General features: G+C 47.3%; 1 protein-coding gene across 2 annotated transcripts in view; it reads left to right on the top strand.

The window, feature by feature from the left end:
* The window catches only part of RBBP6 (RB binding protein 6, ubiquitin ligase), a 388,917-nt gene that overhangs the window by 117,343 nt on the left and 252,028 nt on the right, over positions 1-19,546 (top strand). For both annotated transcript variants that reach the window (XM_069209694.1, XM_069209695.1), the window contains exon 7: positions 17,388-17,527. In XM_069209694.1, the coding sequence (XP_069065795.1) occupies positions 17,388-17,527 (140 nt within the window). The remainder of the gene's footprint in view (positions 1-17,387; positions 17,528-19,546) is intronic.

Here is a 19,546-nt window from a genome sequence, read left to right as displayed (position 1 = left end):
GGTAGCCATAAGAGTATATGGTCTGGGAGTTTGTCAAACACGAACTCCACAGCACCATAATGGCTACACTGAAAACTGGGAAGTTTGGTATCAAACTTCTCAGCACAATAAATGCACACTGATGCCAGTGTACATTTAATTGCAAAATACACCCCAGAGGGCACCTTAGAGGTGCCCCCTGAAACTTAACCGACTGTCTGTGTAGGCTGACTAGTTCCAGCAGCCTGCCACACTAGAGACATGTTGCTGGCCCCATGGGGAGAGTGCCTTTGTCACTCTGAGGCCAGTAACAAAGCCTGCACTGGGTGGAGATGCTAACACCTCCCCCAGGCAGGAGCTGTAACACCTGGCGGTGAGCCTCAAAGGCTCACCCCTTTGTCACAGCCCAGCAGGGCACTCCAGCTTAGTGGAGTTGCCCGCCCCCTCCGGCCACGGCCCCCACTTTTGGCGGCAAGGCTGGAGGGAACAAAGAAAGCAACAAGGAGGAGTCACTGGCCAGTCAGGACAGCCCCTAAGGTGTCCTGAGCTGAGGTGACTCTAACTTTTAGAAATCCTCCATCTTGCAGATGGAGGATTCCCCCAATAGGGTTAGGATTGTGACCCCCTCCCCTTGGGAGGAGGCACAAAGAGGGTGTACCCACCCTCAGGGCTAGTAGCCATTGGCTACTAACCCCCAGACCTAAACACGCCCTTAAATTTAGTATTTAAGGGCTACCCTGAACCCTAGAAAATTAGATTCCTGCAACAACAAGAAGAAGGACTGCCCAGCTGAAAACCCCTGCAGAGGAAGACCAGAAGACAACAACTGCCTTGGCTCCAGAAACTCACCGGCCTGTCTCCTGCCTTCCAAAGAACTCTGCTCCAGCGACGCCTTCCAAAGGGACCAGCGACCTCTGAATCCTCTGAGGACTGCCCTGCTTCGACGACGACAAGAAACTCCCGAGGACAGCGGACCTGCTCCAAAAAGACTGCAACTTTGTTTCAAGAAGCAGCTTTAAAGAACCCTGCAACTCCCCGCAAGAAGCGTGAGACTTGCAACACTGCACCCGGCGACCCCGACTCGGCTGGTGGAGAACCAACACCTCAGGGAGGACCCCCGGACTACTCTACGACTGTGAGTACCAAAACCTGTCCCCTCTGAGCCCCCACAGCGCCGCCTGCAGAGGGAATCCCGAGGCTTCCCCTGACCGCGACTCTCTGAAACCTAAGTCCCGACGCCTGGAAAAGACCCTGCACCCGCAGCCCCCAGGACCTAAAGGACCTAAAGGACCGGACTTTCACTGCAGAAGTGACCCCCAGGAGTCCCTCTCCCTTGCCTAAGTGGAGGTTTCCCCGAGGAAGCCCCCCCTTGCCTGCCTGCAGCGCTGAAGAGATCCCTTAATCTCTCATTGACTTACATTGCGAACCCGACGCTTGTTCTAACACTGCACCCGGCCGCCCCCGCGCCGCTGAGGGTGAAATTTCTGTGTGGGCTTGTGTCCCCCCCGGTGCCCTACAAAACCCCCCCCTGGTCTGCCCTCCGAAGACGCGGGTACTTACCTGCAAGCAGACCGGAACCGGGGCACCCCCTTCTCTCCATTATAGCCTATTCGTTTTGGGCACCACTTTGAACTCTGCACCTGTCCGGCCCTGAGCTGCTGGTGTGGTAACTTTGGGGTTGCTCTGAACCCCCAACGGTGGGCTACCTTGGACCAAGAACTGAACCCTGTAAGTGTCTTACTTACCTGGTAAAACTAACAAAAACTTACCTCCCCCAGGAACTGTGAAAATTGCACTAAGTGTCCACTTTTAAAGTAGCTATTTGTGAATAACTTGAAAAGTATACATGCAATTGAAATGATTCAAAGTTCCTAATGTACTTACCTGCAATACCTTTCAAACAAGATATTACATGTTAAATTTGAACCTGTGGTTCTTAAAATAAACTAAGAAAAGATATTTTTCTATAACAAAACCTATTGGCTGGATTTGTCTCGGAGTGTGTGTACCTCATTTATTGTCTATGTGTATGTACAACAAATGCTTAACACTACTCCTTGGATAAGCCTACTGCTCGACCACACTACCACAAAATAGAGCATTAGTATTATCTATTTTTACCACTATTTTACCTCTAAGGGGAACCCTTGGACTCTGTGCATGCTATTCCTTACTTTGAAATAGCACATACAGAGCCAACTTCCTACATTGGTGGATCAGCGGTGGGGTACAAGACTTTGCATTTGCTGGACTACTCAGCCAATACCTGATCACACGACAAATTCCAAAATTGTCATTAGAAATTGATTTTTGCAATTTGAAAAGTTTTCTAAATTCTTAAAAGACCTGCTAGGGCCTTGTGTTAGTCCCTGTTAGCATTTTTTTTAGAGTTTAAAAGTTTGTTAAAAGTTTGAATTAGATTCTAGAACCAGTTTTAGTTTCTTAAAAAGTATTCCAACTTTTAGAAGCATAATGTCTAGCACAGATGTGAATGTGGTGGAACTCGACACCACACCTTACCTCCATCTACAGATGAGAGAGCTAAGGTCACTCTGTAAACTAAAGAAAATAACAATGGGCTCCAAACCTACCAAAGTACAGCTCCAGGAGCTTTTGGCAGAGTTTGAAAAAGCCAACCCCTCTGAGGATGGCAACTCAGAGGATGAAGATAGTGACTTGGAGGGAAATTCCCCCCCTCCAGTCCTACTTAGGGAGAGCAGGGCTTCTCAAGCCCTGACTCCACAAATAATAGTCAGAGATGCTGGTTCCCTCACAGGAGGGACCAACAACTCTGAAATCACTGAGGATAACTCCAGTGAAGAGGACATCCAGTTAGCCAGGATGGCCAAAAGATTGGCTTTGGAAAGACAGATCCTAGCCATAGAGAGGGAAATACAAGAGATGGGCCTAGGACCCATCAATGGTGGCAGCAACATAAATAGGGTCAGAGATTCTCCTGACATGTTGAAAATCCCTAAAGGGATTGTAACTAAATATGAAGATGGTGATGACATCACCAAATGGTTCACAGCTTTTGAGAGGGCTTGTGTAACCAGAAAAGTGAACAAATCTCACTGGGGTGCTCTCCTTTGGGAAATGTTCACAGGAAAGTGTAGGGATAGACTCCTCACACTCTCTGGAAAAGATGCAGAATCTTATGACCTCATGAAGGGTACCCTGATTGAGGGCTTTGGATTCTCCACTGAGGAGTATAGGATTAGATTCAGGGGGGCTCAAAAAACCTCGAGCCAGACCTGGGTTGACTTTGTAGACTACTCAGTAAAAACACTAGATGGTTGTATTCAAGGCAGTGGTGTAAGTAATTATGATGGGCTGTACAATTTATTTGTGAAAGAACACCTGTTAAGTAATTGTTTCAATGATAAACTGCATCAGCATCTGGTAGACCTAGGACCAATTTCTCCCCAAGAATTGGGAAAGAAGGCGGACCATTGGGTCAAGACTAGGGTGTCCAAAACTTCCACAGGGGGTGACCAAAAGAAAGGGGTCACAAAACCTCCCCAGGGGAAAGGTGGTGAGACAGCCAAAAATAAAAATAGTAAAGAGTCTTCTACAGGCCCCCAAAAACCTGCACCGGAGGGTGGGCCCAGAGCCTCTTCACAAAACAATCCTGGGTACAAGGGTAAAAACTTTGATCCCAAAAAGGCCTGGTGTCGTAGCTGTAATCAGCCTGGACACAAAACTGGAGACCAGGCCTGTCCCAAGAAAGGTTCCACTCCAAACTCCAATCCAGGTAACACTGGAATGGCTAGTCTCCAAGTGGGATCAACAGTGTGCCCAGAGCAAATCAGGGTCCACACTGAAGCTACTCTAGTCTCTGAGGGTGGGGTGGATTTAGCCACACTAGCTGCCTGGCCGCCTAACATGCAAAAATACAGGCAGCAGCTCTTTATTAATGGGACAAGTGTAGAGGGCCTGAGGGATACAGGTGCCAGTGGTCACCATGGTGACAGAGAAACTGGTTTCCCCTGGCCAATACCTGACTGGAAAAACCTATACAGTCACCAATGCTGACAATCAGACTAAAGCACATCCCATGGCAATGGTAACTTTAGAATGGGGAGGGGTCAATGGCCTGAAACAGGTGGTGGTCTCCTCAAACATCCCAGTAGACTGTCTGCTTGGAAATTACCTGGAGTCCTCAGCATGGGCTGAGGTAGAACTAAAAACCCATGCAGCCATGCTGGGTATCCCTGAACTGGTGTGTGTAAAAACAAGAGCACAATGCAAGGCACAGGGTGAAAAAGTAGAGCTGGAGTCTGGAAAAATGGCCCAGCCTACCAAGAGAAAAGGAAAGTCAGTTGGGAAACCAACTGCAACACAGTCAGAAAAAGAGAACCTCTCTTCTCAGGAAGAAGTTCTGCCCTCTGAGGGAACTGAGCCTTTGGAGCTTGAACCTTATCAGGTTGAGCTCTTGGGCCCAGGGGGACCCTCCAGGGAGGAGCTGTGTAAGGGACAAGAAACCTGTCCCTCTCTTGAAGGCCTTAGGCAGCAAGCAGCTGAATAGTCCAAGGGCAAGAAAAATGGAACACATAGGGTCTATTGGGAAGATGGGCTCCTGTACACTGAGGCCAGAGACCCCAAACCTGGTGCCACTAGGAGAGTGGTAGTGCCTCAGTCGTTCAGAGAGTTTATTCTGACCTTAGCCCATGATATTCCCCTTGCTGGGCATTTGGGACAAACCAAGACGTGGGAGAGGTTAGTCAACCACTTCTACTGGCCCAATATGTCCCAGAAGGTTAAGGAGTTTTGCCTCTCCTGCCCCACCTGTCAAGCCAGTAGTAAGACAGGTGGGCATCCAAAGGCCCCCCTCATTCCACTTCCAGTGGTGGGGGTCCCCTTTGAAAGAGTGGGTGTGGACATAGTTGGTCCACTGGAACCTCCCACAGCCTCAGGAAATATGTACTTCCTAGTAGTAGTGGATCATGCTACTAGGTATCCTGAAGCTATTCCCCTTAGGTCGACTACTGCCCCTGCAGTAGCCAAGGCCCTCATTGGTATCTTTACCAGAGTGGGTTTCCCTAAGGAGGTGGTGTCTGACTGAGGTACCAACTTCATGTCAGCATACCTAAAGCACATGTGGAATGAGTGTGGGGTGACTTACAAATTCACTACACCATACCATCCACAAACTAATGGCTTAGTTGAGAGATTCAACAAGACATTAAAAGGCATGATCATGGGGCTCCCAGAAAAGCTCAAAAGGAGATGGGATGTCCTCTTGCCATGTCTGCTTTTCGCTTACAGAGAGGTGCCACTGAAGGGAGTAGGATTCTCACCCTTTGAACTTCTGTTTGGCCACCCTGTAAGGGGACCACTTGCTCTTGTTAAAGAAGGCTGGGAGAGACCTCTTCATGAGCCTAAACAAGACATAGTGGACTATGTACTTGGCCTTCGCTCTAGAATGGCAGAGTACATGGAAAAGGCAACCAAAAACCTTGAGGCCAGCCAACAGCTCCAGAAGTTTTGGTATGACCAAAAGGCTGCAATAGTTGAGTTCCAACCAGGGCAGAAAGTCTGGGTTCTGGAGCCTGTGGCTTCCAGGGCACTTCAGGACAAATGGAGTGGCCCTTACCCAGTGCTAGAAAGGAAGAGTCAGGTCACCTACCTGGTGGACCTGGGCACAAGCAGGAGCCCCAAGAGGGTGATCCATGTGAACCGCCTTAAGCTCTTCCATGACAGGGCTGATGTAAATCTGTTGATGGTAACAGATGAGGATCAGGAGGCAGAGAGTGAACCTCTCCCTGATCTTCTGTCATCAGACCCAAACGATGGCTCAGTAGATGGAGTGATCTACTCAGACACCCTCTCTGGCCAACAGCAAGCTGATTGTAGGAGAGTCCTACAACAGTTTCCTGAACTCTTCTCCTTAACCCCTGGTCAGACACACCTGTGTACCAATGATGTGGACACAGGAGACAGCATGCCTGTCAAAAACAAAATATTTAGACAGTCTGACCATGTTAAGGAAAGCATCAAGGTGGAATTCCACAAGATGCTGGAATTGGGAGTAATTGAGCGCTCTGACAGCCCCTGGGCTAGCCCAGTGGTCTTAGTCCCCAAACCTCACACCAAAGATGGAAAGAAAGAGATGAGGTTTTGTGTGGACTACTGAGGGCTCAACTCTGTCACCAAGACAGATGCTCATCCAATTCCTAGAGCTGATGAGCTCATAGACAAATTAGGTGCTGCCAAATTCTTAAGTACCTTTGACTTGACAGCAGGGTACTGGCAAATAAAAATGGCACCTGGAGCAAAAGACAAAACAGCATTCTCCACACCTGATGGGCATTATCAGTTCACTGTTATGCCCTTTGGTTTAAAGAATGCCCCTGCCACCTTCCAAAGGTTGGTGAATCAAGTCCTTGCTGGCTTGGAGTCCTTTAGCACAGCTTATCTTGATGATATTGCTGTCTTTAGCTCCACCTGGCAGGATCACCTGGTCCACCTGAAGAAGGTTTTGAAGGCTCTGCAATCTGCAGGCCTCTCTATCAAGGCATCCAAATGCCAGATAGGGCAGGGAACTGTGGTTTACTTGGGCCACCTTGTAGGTGGAGGCCAAGTTCAGCCACTCCAACCCAAGATCCAGACTATTCTGGACTGGGTAGCTCCAAAAACCCAGACTCAAGTCAGGGCATTCCTTGGCTTGACTGGGTATTACAGGAGGTTTGTGAAGGGATATGGATCCATTGTGACAGCCCTCACTGAACTCACCTCCAAGAAAATGCCCAAGAAAGTGAACTGGACTGTGGAATGCCAACAGGCCTTTGACACCCTGAAACAAGCAATGTGCTCAGCACCAGTTCTAAAAGCTCCAGATTATTCTAAGCAGTTCATTGTGCAGACAGATGCCTCTGAACATGGGATAGGGGCAGTTTTGTCCCAAACAAATGATGATGGCCTTGACCAGCCTGTTGCTTTCATTAGCAGGAGGTTACTCCCCAGGGAGCAGCGTTGGAGTGCCATTGAGAGGGAGGCCTTTGCTGTGGTTTGGTCCCTGAAGAAGCTGAGACCATACCTCTTTGGGACTCACTTCCTAGTTCAAACTGACCACAGACCTCTCAAATGGCTGATGCAAATGAAAGGTGAAAATCCTAAACTGTTGAGGTGGTCCATCTCCCTACAGGGAATGGACTTTATAGTGGAACACAGACCTGGGACTGCCCATGCCAATGCAGATGGCCTTTCCAGGTTCTTCCACTTAGAAAATGAAGACTCTCTTGGGAAAGGTTAGTCTCATCCTCTTTCGTTGGGGGGGGGGGGGGTTGTGTAAGGAAATGCCTCCTTGGCTTGGTTGCCCCCTGACTTTTTGCCTTTGCTGATGCTATGTTTTCAATTGAAAGTGTGCTGAGGCCTGCTAACCAGGCCCCAGCACCAGTGTTCTTTCCCTAACCTGTACTTTTGTATCCACAATCGGCAGACCCTGGCATCCAGATAAGTCCCTTGTAACTGGTACTTCTAGTACCAAGGGCCCTGATGCCAAGGAAGGTCTCTAAGGGCTGCAGCATGTCTTATGCCACCCTGGAGACCTCTCACTCAGCACAGACACACTGCTTGCCAGCTTGTGTGTGCTAGTGAGAACAAAACGAGTAAGTCGACATGGCACTCCCCTCAGGGTGCCATGCCAGCCTCTCACTGCCTATGCAAGTATAGGTCAGTCACCCCTCTAGCAGGCCTTACAGCCCTAAGGCAGGGGGCACTATACCATAGGTGAGGGTACCAGTGCATGAGCATGGTACCCCTACAGTGTCTAAACAAAACCTTAGACATTGTAAGTGCAGGGTAGCCATAAGAGTATATGGTCTGGGAGTTTGTCAAACACGAACTCCACAGCACCATAATGGCTACACTGAAAACTGGGAAGTTTGGTATCAAACTTCTCAGCACAATAAATGCACACTGATGCCAGTGTACATTTAATTGCAAAATACACCCCAGAGGGCACCTTAGAGGTGCCCCCTGAAACTTAACCGACTGTCTGTGTAGGCTGACTAGTTCCAGCAGCCTGCCACACTAGAGACATGTTGCTGGCCCCATGGGGAGAGTGCCTTTGTCACTCTGAGGCCAGTAACAAAGCCTGCACTGGGTGGAGATGCTAACACCTCCCCCAGGCAGGAGCTGTAACACCTGGCGGTGAGCCTCAAAGGCTCACCCCTTTGTCACAGCCCAGCAGGGCACTCCAGCTTAGTGGAGTTGCCCGCCCCCTCCGGCCACGGCCCCCACTTTTGGCGGCAAGGCTGGAGGGAACAAAGAAAGCAACAAGGAGGAGTCACTGGCCAGTCAGGACAGCCCCTAAGGTGTCCTGAGCTGAGGTGACTCTAACTTTTAGAAATCCTCCATCTTGTAGATGGAGGATTCCCCCAATAGGGTTAGGATTGTGACCCCCTCCCCTTGGGAGGAGGCACAAAGAGGGTGTACCCACCCTCAGGGCTAGTAGCCATTGGCTACTAACCCCCCAGACCTAAACACGCCCTTAAATTTAGTATTTAAGGGCTACCCTGAACCCTAGAAAATTAGATTCCTGCAACAACAAGAAGGACTGCCCAGCTGAAAACCCCTGCAGAGGAAGACCAGAAGACTGCCTTGGCTCCAGAAACTCACCGGCCTGTCTCCTGCCTTCCAAAGAACTCTGCTCCAGCGACGCCTTCCAAAGGGACCAGCGACCTCTGAATCCTCTGAGGACTGCCCTGCTTCGACGACGACAAGAAACTCCCGAGGACAGCGGACCTGCTCCAAAAAGACTGCAACTTTGTTTCAAGAAGCAGCTTTAAAGAACCCTGCAACTCCCCGCAAGAAGCGTGAGACTTGCAACACTGCACCCGGCGACCCCGACTCGGCTGGTGGAGAACCAACACCTCAGGGAGGACCCCCGGACTACTCTACGACTGTGAGTACCAAAACCTGCCCCCCCTGAGCCCCCACAGCGCCGCCTGCAGAGGGAATCCCGAGGCTTCCCCTGACCGCGACTCTCTGAAACCTAAGTCCCGACGCCTGGAAAAGACCCTGCACCCGCAGCCCCCAGGACCTGAAGGACCGGACTTTCACTGCAGAAGTGACCCCCAGGAGTCCCTCTCCCTTGCCCAAGTGGAGGTTTCCCCGAGGAAGCCCCCCCTTGCCTGCCTGCAGCGCTGAAGAGATCCCTTGATCTCTCATTGACTTACATTGCGAACCCGACGCTTGTTCTAACACTGCACCCGGCCGCCCCCGCGCCGCTGAGGGTGAAATTTCTGTGTGGGCTTGTGTCCCCCCCCGGTGCCCTACAAAACCCCCCTGGTCTGCCCTCCGAAGACGCGGATACTTACCTGCAAGCAGACCGGAACCGGGGCACCCCCTTCTCTCCATTATAGCCTATGCGTTTTGGGCACCACTTTGAACTCTGCACCTGTCCGGCCCTGAGCTGCTGGTGTGGTAACTTTGGGGTTGCTCTGAACCCCCAACGGTGGGCTACCTTGGACCAAGAACTGAACCCTGTAAGTGTCTTACTTACCTGGTAAAACTAACAAAAACTTACCTCCCCCAGGAACTGTGAAAATTGCACTAAGTGTCCACTTTTAAAGTAGCTATTTGTGAATAACTTGAAAAGTATACATGCAATTGAAATGATTCAAAGTTCCTAATGTACTTACCTGCAATACCTTTCAAACAAGATATTACATGTTAAATTTGAACCTGTGGTTCTTAAAATAAACTAAGAAAAGATATTTTTCTATAACAAAACCTATTGGCTGGATTTGTCTCTGAGTGTGTGTACCTCATTTATTGTCTATGTGTATGTACAACAAATGCTTAACACTACTCCTTGGATAAGCCTACTGCTCGACCACACTACCACAAAATAGAGCATTAGTATTATCTATTTTTACCACTATTTTACCTCTAAGGGGAACCCTTGGACTCTGTGCATGCTATTCCTTACTTTGAAATAGCACATACAGAGCCAACTTCCTACACTATTTTAAAACTAGACAGTGCAATTTTCACAGTTCCTAGGGGGAGTAAGAGTTTGTTAGTTCTTGCAGGTAAGTAAACCACCTACGGGGTTCAAGTTTGGGTCCAAGGTAGCCCACCATTGGGGGTTCAGAGCAACCCCAAAGTTACCACACCAGCAGCTCAGGGCCGGTCAGGTGCAGAGGTCAAAGAGGGGCCCAAAACGCATAGGCTTCAATGGAGAAGGGGGTGCCCCGGTTCCAGTCTGCCAGCAGTTAAGTACCCGCGTCTTCGGAGGGCCGACATGGGGGGTTTTGTAGGGCACCAGCGGGGACACAAGTTAGCACAGAAAGTACACCCACAGCAGTACGGGGGCGGCCGGGTGCACTGTGCAAACACACATCGGGTTTCCAATGTAAATCAATGGGAGACCAAGGGGTCTCTTCAGCGATGCAGGCAAGGGGGGGGGGCTCCTCGGGGTAGCCACCACCTTGGCAAGGGAGAGGGCCTCCTGGGGGTCACTCCTGCACTGGAGATCCGATCTTTCAGGTCCTGGGGGCTACGGGTGCAGAGTCTTTTCCAGGCATCGGGATCTGGGAGTCAGGCAGTCGCGGTCAGGGGGAGCCTCGTGATTCCCTCTGCAGGCGTCGCTGTGGGGGCTCAGGGGGGGGGGGCAACTCTGGCTACTCACGGTCTCGTAGTTGCCGGGGAGTCCTCCCTGAAGTGTTTGTTCTCCACAAGTCGAGCCGGGGACGTCGGGTGCAGAGTAGCAAGTCTCACGCTTCGGGCGGGAAATGCAGTTGATTTAAAGATGCTCCTTTGGAAACAAAGTTGCAGTCTTGGGTGAACAGGGCCGCTGTTCTCTGGAGTTTGTTGGTCCTTCTAGAGCAGGGCAGTCCTCTGAGGATTCAGAGGTCGCTGGTCCTGGGGAAAGCATCGCTGGAGCAGTGTCTTTAGAAGGGTGGGAGACAGGCCGGTAGAGCTGGGGCCAAAGCAGTTGGTGTCTCCGTCTTCTCTGCAGGGTTTTTCAGCTTAGCAGTCTACTTCTTAGGTTGCAGGAATCTGCGTTCCTAGGTTCAGGGGAGCCCCTAAATACGGAATTTAGGGGTGTGTTTAGGTCAGGGAGGGCAGTAGCCAATGGCTACTAGCACTGAGGGTGGCTACACCCTCTTTGTGCCTCCTCCCAAGGGGAGGGGAGTCACATTCCTATCCCTATTGGGGGAATCTTCCATCTGCAAGATGGAGGATTTATAAAAGTCAGTCACTTCAGCTCAGGTTGCCTTAGGGGCTGTCCTGACTGGTCAGTGACTCCTCCTTGTTTTTCTCATTATCTCCTCCGGCCTTGCCGCCAAAAGTGGGGCTGGGGCGGGCAACTCCACTAGCTGGAATGCCCTGGGGTGCTGTAACAAAGGGGGTGAGCCTTTGCGGCTCACCGCCAGGTGTTACAGTTCCTGCCAGGGGGAGGTGATAAGCATCTCCACCCAGTACAGGCTTTGTTACTAGCCACAGAGTGACAAAGGCACTCTCCCCATGGGGCCAGCAACATGTCTCGAGTGTGGCAGGCTGCTAAAACCAGTCAGCCTACACGGGTAGTTGGTTTAGGTTTTAGGGGGCACCTCTAAGGTGCCCTCTGGGGTGTATGTTACAATAAAAAGTACACTGGCATCAGTGTGCATTTATTGTGCTGAGAAGTTTGATACCAAACTTCCCAGTTTTCAGTGTGGCCATTATGGTGCTGTGGAGTTCGTGCATGACACTCCCAGACCATATACTCTTATGGCTACCCTGCACTTACAATGTCTAAGGTTTTGCTTAGACACTGTAGGGACACAGTGCTCATTCACTGGCGCCCTCACCTATGGTATAGTGCACACTGACTTAGGGCTGTAAGGCCTGCTAGAGGGGTGACTTATCTATACTGCATAGGCAGTGTGAGGTTGGCATGGCACCCTGAGGGGAGTGCCATGTCGACTTACTCGTTTTGTTCTCACCAGCACACACAAGCTGGCAAGCAGTGTCTGTGCTGAGTGAGGGGTCCCCAGGGTGGCATAAGGTATGCTGCAGCCCTTAGGGACCTTCCCTGGCATCAGGGCCCTTGGTACCAGTTACAAGGGACTTACCTGGATGCCAGGGTGTGCCAATTGTGAAAACAAAAGTACAGGTTAGGGAAAGAACACTGGTGCTGGGGTCTGGTTAGCAGGCCTCAGCACACTTTCAAATCAAAACATAGCATCAGCAAAGGGAAAAAGTCAGGGGGTAACCATGCCAAGGAGGCATTTCCTTACAACTATATATACAGAACCAAAGATTTTAGGACATCAAAACAACTTTTCGTTGCTTTCCAACAACCACATAAAGGCAATCTTATATCAAAACAAGGTTTAGCAAGATGGATTGTTAGATGCATACAAACATGCTACATCAAGGCAAAAATACAACTTTTGATTACTCCTAGAGCACATTCTACAAGAAAGCAAGGTGCATCAATGGCATTCTTAGGGGACCATACCAATGGTTGATATATGTAAAGCAGCCACATGGTTAACTCCTCATACATTCACAAAACACTACTGTGTTGATGGTTTTTCACAGCAACAAGCCACTGTAGGCCAAGCTGTCTTAAGAACACTATTTCAAACAACTTCCAACTCCTACAGGCTAGCCACTGCTTTTTGGGAGGACTAATTATGTGTATGTGCATCTACACATACAGTCAAACGGAAAATGTCACTTACCCAGTGTACATCTGTCCGTGGCATGTAGTGCTGCAGATTCACATGCACCCTCCCTCCTCCCCAGAAGCCTGTAGTCATACAAGTTTACACATATATAGATACATTTACATTTGCATGGCCGTCTCTTTGTATTCTTACACTCTATCACTCCTTCCTTCAACCTTTGCGGGAAAATAATCTAATAATGGAGTTGATGCCCATGCGCACTGCAGCCGAGAGGAGGAGTCACTCGGTCCAGTGATGCCGAAAAGACTTCTTCGAAGAAAAACAACTTGTAAGACTCCGAGCCCAACACTAGATGTCAGAAGAGCTATGCATAGCATGTGAATCTGATGCACTACATGCCGCAAACAGATCTACAATTGGTAAGTGACATTTTCCATATATATATATGTGCCCCTACATACCCAGTGTACATAAGGTCACAGATTCAATTGTTGCCACCACTGCAAGAAAACGAGCGAATAGTCAATCTACAGGATACTCATCCCCTCCTGATAAAGTAAAAAACTATTAGATGCTGCTGGCAAAACGGTGGCTGCATAAGCAACCATTTATTAGCGCATTGCCAGCTCAGACATTGCTGGCCAGATACGACAGAGCCCATTGGGACGAAATGGAGGAACTCCTCCAATTTATCCCGAAGAACATAGAAATAAATAATTTCAGAAGGCCAGAATATAATTAATAGTTCAGTGTGTTGTGCATGCTGCGGATACAGCAGCACCTGACATCAATGCTAGTGTTCTTATAGGGAGGCACCCCTGGCTTTGGTTTTAAACCAGAGATACAGCAGGCAGTGCTTAACCTGCCATTTGATACGGAATAACTTTTCGGCTCTTAAGTGGATTCAACACTTGAGAAGATAAAAAATAGACACAGCAAATGCAATTGGGGTGGGGTGGGGGGGGGGGGTTGCTACAATCTCCCTTACAACATAGTAATTTTCAAAGCTCTACTTTTAGAGGAGGCTTCAGGCCCACAACTACTGAGCCCTCTACCTCACAAACCAAAGAGACTTCACACTCCTATATGCAAGGGTTCCTTGAGGGGCCTTACAGGGGAAACAACAACAGAGGCAAAGGTTATAGCTGCACATCTTGAGGCTGTACCTCCACAGCATGACAGTGACTACCTACGTCTTCCACCGCCTCAATCCACTCTTGTAGGGGGAAGATTGCAGGATTTTCACCCACAATGGCTCGACATCACCACAGACCATCGGGTCCTCTCCATTAACCAATATGGTTACTGTCAGTAGCTCGCTACCACTCCTCCAAACATTTCCCTTCATTCTCACAGGCTATTCTAAGAGCATCTTGCTCTTTAAAAACAAGAGGTTCAGTCTCTACTTTCTCAAAGGGACTATCAAACCTGTTCCATTAACGCATAAGGGAAATGGGGTATACTCCCTGTACTTGTTCATTCGCAAAAAGGATGGCTCTCTGACACCTGTTCTGGACCTTAAGACCATTAAGCCAATACATTCTATCAGAAAGTTTTCATATGGTCACTCTTCAAGATGTTATTCCACTTCTACCAGCAAGGCTACTTTGCGAGCTCTAGAACTGAAGGACACCTACTTTCATATCCTCATCCATCCTGCACATCAAAAATACCCTAGTTTTGTTTTTGCGGTAAAACACTACCAATCCAAAGTTCTACCTTTCAGGGTCGCTACTGCTCCCGGAGTCTTCACAAAGTGTCTAGCTGCAGTTGCTGCTCATCTCAGAAGACAAACTATTCATGTTTTCCCTTACCTCAACGATTGGCACATCAAGGCCAGTATGTTGCAACAGTGTCAAAGTCACACTCAATTGATAGTGGATCTCCTTCACACTCTGGGCTTCACAATCAACTTTACCAAATCCCATCTCCAACCCTTACAAATACAGCCTTAATGGCTGTTCTTAATGTGCAGTTAAAGCTAGCATACCCAAGCTCAGCTCAAGTTCAAACCTTTCTGTCTCTTCTTACAGCTACAGGAGAATCACACATACACAGTCAGAATTTTCATGCGCCTGTTACGGATGGAGGCGTTTTGCATTGCCATCGTTCCCCATGCCAGACTCCACATGCGTCACCTACAACAGTGTCCGTCTAGTCAGTGGTCTCGGTCACAGGGTCTCCTGGAAGATCCAGTGTTATACTACCACTCTCTGCAATGGTGGAACACAACCAATCTATTGAAGGGGTTGCCTTTTATGTATGTATCCTGTGCCTCATTCTGACCAGATGCATCACTGAATGGTTGGGGTGCTCACCTTCACAACCTCACAGTGCATGGCCTTTGAGATCTGTCATCAGTCCCTACATATCAATTACTTAGAGCTTCACGCAGTGCTCCTAGCTTTTCTTCAACATCTATCGTGCAAGATTGTATTAGTCTGCATGGACAACATGAAAGCCATGTATTATCTAAAGAAACCTGGGGTTGGTGGGTGGGGGAGGGAGACAGTCATCCCAGTTGTCACATCTTGCTTAGACAATATGGAAGTGGGCCATTCACCATCACATGTACCTAGAGGCAGAATATCTCCCAGGAACGGACAACGACTTTGTAGGATGCAGCAACAAGTCCACAAATGGAAGCTTCACCCACAAGTTCTTCAAAAATATTTCCTCACTTGGGCGACTCCTCAAATCGAGCTTTTCACCACATCAGAAAACGCAAAATGCCTAAGTTTTGCCTCCAGGTACCCACACCCTCTATACAAGTGCAGCAATCTATGGATGAACTGGTTGGGTATATTGCTTATGCTTTTCCACCTCTCCCTTTCATTCCATTTCTGGTTTGGAGGGTCAGGCAAATGGCTCACCAAGATCCTTGTAGCTTCCACTTGGACACGTCAAACATGGTTCACAACACTTCTGGACCTATCAGTGGTTCCCCACTAGAAACTCCCCAACATGCAGGACCTTCTAACTCAAAATCACGGACAGATCAGACATTCAGACCCTAATTCACTCAACCTTGCAATGTGGCTCCTGAAGTCGTAGAGTTTGGTTACTTACGATTGCATTCAGAATGTATCGACATTCTCATAGAGGCACGTAGACCTGTGACCAGAGCATGTTACGCTGCAAAATGGAAACGTTTTGTTTGCTACTACCAACCCCAACATTGATCTTATCAAAGCTACTGATCAGGACATTATTAGCTATTTGCTCCATTTGCAAAAAACAAATTTGCTTATACATCTGTTCGATTTCATCTAGCACCTATAGCGCCGTATCTACAAAACAGGCGCACACCTCTTTATTCAGAATACAGGTCATTAAAGCTTTCATGGAAGGTCTTAAGAGTCATTCCTCCCAGGGTGCCTCCTGCTCCATATTAGAACCTCAATATTCTGCTTACTAGGTTCATGGATTCTTCTTTTGAGATGCTTCATTCATGTCCTCTCCAATTGCTTTCATAAAAAGTGGCTTCTTAGTTGCCTTCATGTCACTTAGATGTGTTGGTGAGCTCCAGGCTTAAACATTGAAGGAACCCTTCTTCCAAATTCAGAGACAAGTTGCTCCTTCGTACAAACCTAAAGTTTCTTCCCAAAGTAGTTTCACAGTTCCATATAAACCCATCTATTGAGTTACTAGTTTTCTTTCCACAACCTGGGACTGTTGCGGAGAGCACTCCAAATTCTAGATGTTAAGTGCACTCATGTTTTAAATTGACAGAAAAACGAAATAACTCTTTGTAGTCTTCTCACTACCTCACAATGGTAGTCCAATATCCAAACATGGCATAGCTAGATAGTTAAACGTATTCAAACTTGCTATGCAAAAGCCCATTCCATTAGGAAAAAGGATAAAAGGATGCCTCTGGCTTTGCTTGGAAATATCCCAACAGCTGACATTTGTGAAGCAGTTACTTGGTCTGCACCACATACATTTACTAAATATTACAGTGTTGATGTATTAACACGTCAGCAAGCCACTGTAGGGCAAGCAGTGCTAAGGAATTTTTTTTTCAGTCAACTGCAACTCTCACAAGCTAGCCACTGCTGTTATGGAGGGAGTGCTTTAAAGTCTATGCAGATCATGTGTATCTATAGCCACACATGCTATTGAATGGAAAATGTTACTTACCTAGTAAGCATCTGTTTGTGGCATGTAGTGCTGTAGATTCACATGCGCCCTCCCTCCGCCCGGACACCTGTGGCTGTTGCAGTTACATTAAATGTGTAAATATTGTACATAGGTAAAACATTGCATGGATATGTCTAGCTGTTTATACTACACTCCTTTACTCACCTGCCTGCGGGAAAACAGTCTAACAAAGGACTTGATGCCCATGCGCAGTATCACCAAGTGCAGGAGTCACTCGATTCAGTGACTCGAAATGCTTCTTCGAAGAAAAACAACTTGCAACACTCCAGACCCAACACTAGATGTCAGGATAATGCAAAGCATGTGAATCTGAAGCACTACATGCCATGAACAGATGTTTATTGGGTAAGTAATATTTTCCTTCCTGATGTGGTTTTGCAGAGCTCAAAAATACAATACAATATTGCTTCTAAACAGAACTTTTAAATGCCTCCAGTGGCATTCTACTTAAGCTATTTTTGTGAATTATTCATTCATGAGATCAAGTGACTTTGTTATTGTGTTTTGGAAACGTTTTTTCTTTTGATTATTGGACTGATTTTCAAATCAAAAAGTGTGGCAAGATTATATCTCTAATTTGACTTATTGTACGACTTTATAATCTTTCCTTTGCAGCCTCAGGGCTTTGAGCCAGTTCCCAAGATAAAAAAAAGCACTGGGATCCCACGAAGCTTTATGGTAGAGGTGGAAGATCCAAATATCAAGGGGGCCATGCTTACAAACACTGGAACATATGCAATCCCAACTATTGATGCGTACGTATTGTCCTTTGCAATGTATTGCACAATGCTTTACTAAGTAATTCATGAAAAATATCACTAGTTAATTAGAATTGATTTTGCTTCATCAGTGTTGAGTAATCCATTTACATGTTTCTGTAGCTGTACTTACTGTCTATATATACTTATAGATGTATGTCTGTGTATATATGCATATATAAATATGCATGCATATACATATATCACATATTTGCTAAAAAAAAGGATGTTCTGGTTCAGCAATCAAAGGGGGGAAAAAAGAAATCCAATTAGATTCTCCTCTAAGGAATACAACACAATGTACACCATACCAGACACATCCACCATGTTCAGTGCACCCTTTTGCTGAGGGCACACACAAGTTGATAGCAAAATATTGCAGGTGGGAGATATCTTAATTTTAACTTTGATGCCCACCCCCTACATTTTTCAAATGATAATATCTTGCAAACCTCAGACTGGATATGTACCAAACCAAACTCTCCTTCGAGACTGACTGGCTTTGCCAATGCTTTTTAGTGATACTTTGACTTCAGCAGTGATGTGCAGCATGGCTAAAGAGGAGGGGGAAAAAAAGTCCGACTTGTCCTGCTGGGTCATTTTGCAGGCATATGCACCATGCATACACAAGGCTACAAAAAAAATGCTTTTCCCTCTGTATTATTAGTCAGAGTTGTATCAGTAAATAAAAAATAAATTAAAAAAAAAAAAAAAGTAGCACAAACGCCTCTTTAAAAAAAAAAAAAAAAAGTAGCACAAACGCCTCTTTTAATTTATTTTAAAGCGTGTGGCAGCGAACCAAGGTGGAGGACGAGGGAGGCGTACACAACACAGCAGGGTGCAGAAGCAATGCTAGTGTGGCAGCAACACAGAGGGAGTGGTTGAAGGGAGGCACCAGTAAGGGTGGCAGAATCAACATGCTGGGTGAAGAATAGTACAAGACGCGAGTGAGAGCAACATAGTGTCCTCAAGGGAGAAATCCATAGGTGAGAGAGCAATTCCTGGGACGCAAAAGCACACTCGGGCAAACGCAACATGGAGAGGTGCCTGGGAGAAACAGGTGTGAGAGAAAGCAGCAGATAGCATAGCGGTTTAGGGAGGAAAGTACACAAATGTAAAGCAAATGCCATTTCATGGAGTACGTACCCAAAACAAACAAAAAATGGCGCCTGAAAATTAAGCAGTTGATGAGCATAAGTAATGAAGCCATGCTCCAGCGGTGGTACAATAGAAGAAGAGGAAGCAAAGCCCACAAAAGCTAACAAATCAAAAGCAAGCAAATAAGTGACAGTGAAGCCAAACAGTGGTAAGCAATGGATGGTTGGGCTCTTAGACAACTTGAACTATCTGGTAGGCAAGACCTAAAAACATGCTTTCGGAGTGAAGTCCTACTTTCAAAACCAATTTGGTGTAAATCCTTTAAGAGTTTTTTTTTTTTTTTTGCTGTATTGGATAGCTCAAGTTGATAGGGGAATTTGAATGGGAAAAGGATACTTTTTTTTGGACAATCCCCTCCGCCCTCTAACTTTTTTGCTCCTGTATGCATCTACATCTTATCCAGTTTTGCCAAAGGTTTGTAAAATTTGTACCGATTGGTCAAATGGCTTTAAAGTGGAAAGCAATCCAGTTAATTGCATTATGTATGGAAAATGCTGCTGGAACATAGCTAATTACAGAACCGCTATTGTTGACTTCTTATATGTTTGATGGCATGTGTGGCTGTAGATACACATGCTCTGCATACTTCTGCCATCTAGTGTTGGGTCTGGAAGTTTGCCAGTTGTCTTTCTTCGAAAAGTTTTTAGAGTCACAAAGTTTAGGGACTCCTCCTCCTGCTGGTAATGCGCATGGTCATAGCCTTCCTGATTGTTTTCTTCTGGTCCAGTCGTGTTTCATCGAGCTCCGGGTCAAGACCATGTTTTCGTAAACTTTCTGTTTGACGATGTACCCATATTTGTCAGTATTGTTGTCAAATGTGTTAACCCACACCTTTAATGCTAAGGGTCCAAGAAAACG

Source organism: Pleurodeles waltl, chromosome 10, assembly GCF_031143425.1.
Source record: "Pleurodeles waltl isolate 20211129_DDA chromosome 10, aPleWal1.hap1.20221129, whole genome shotgun sequence".
NCBI lineage: Eukaryota > Metazoa > Chordata > Amphibia > Caudata > Salamandridae > Pleurodeles > Pleurodeles waltl.
Note: the sequence above shows the minus strand (reverse complement) of the source record. Positions and strands in the feature narration are given on the sequence as shown.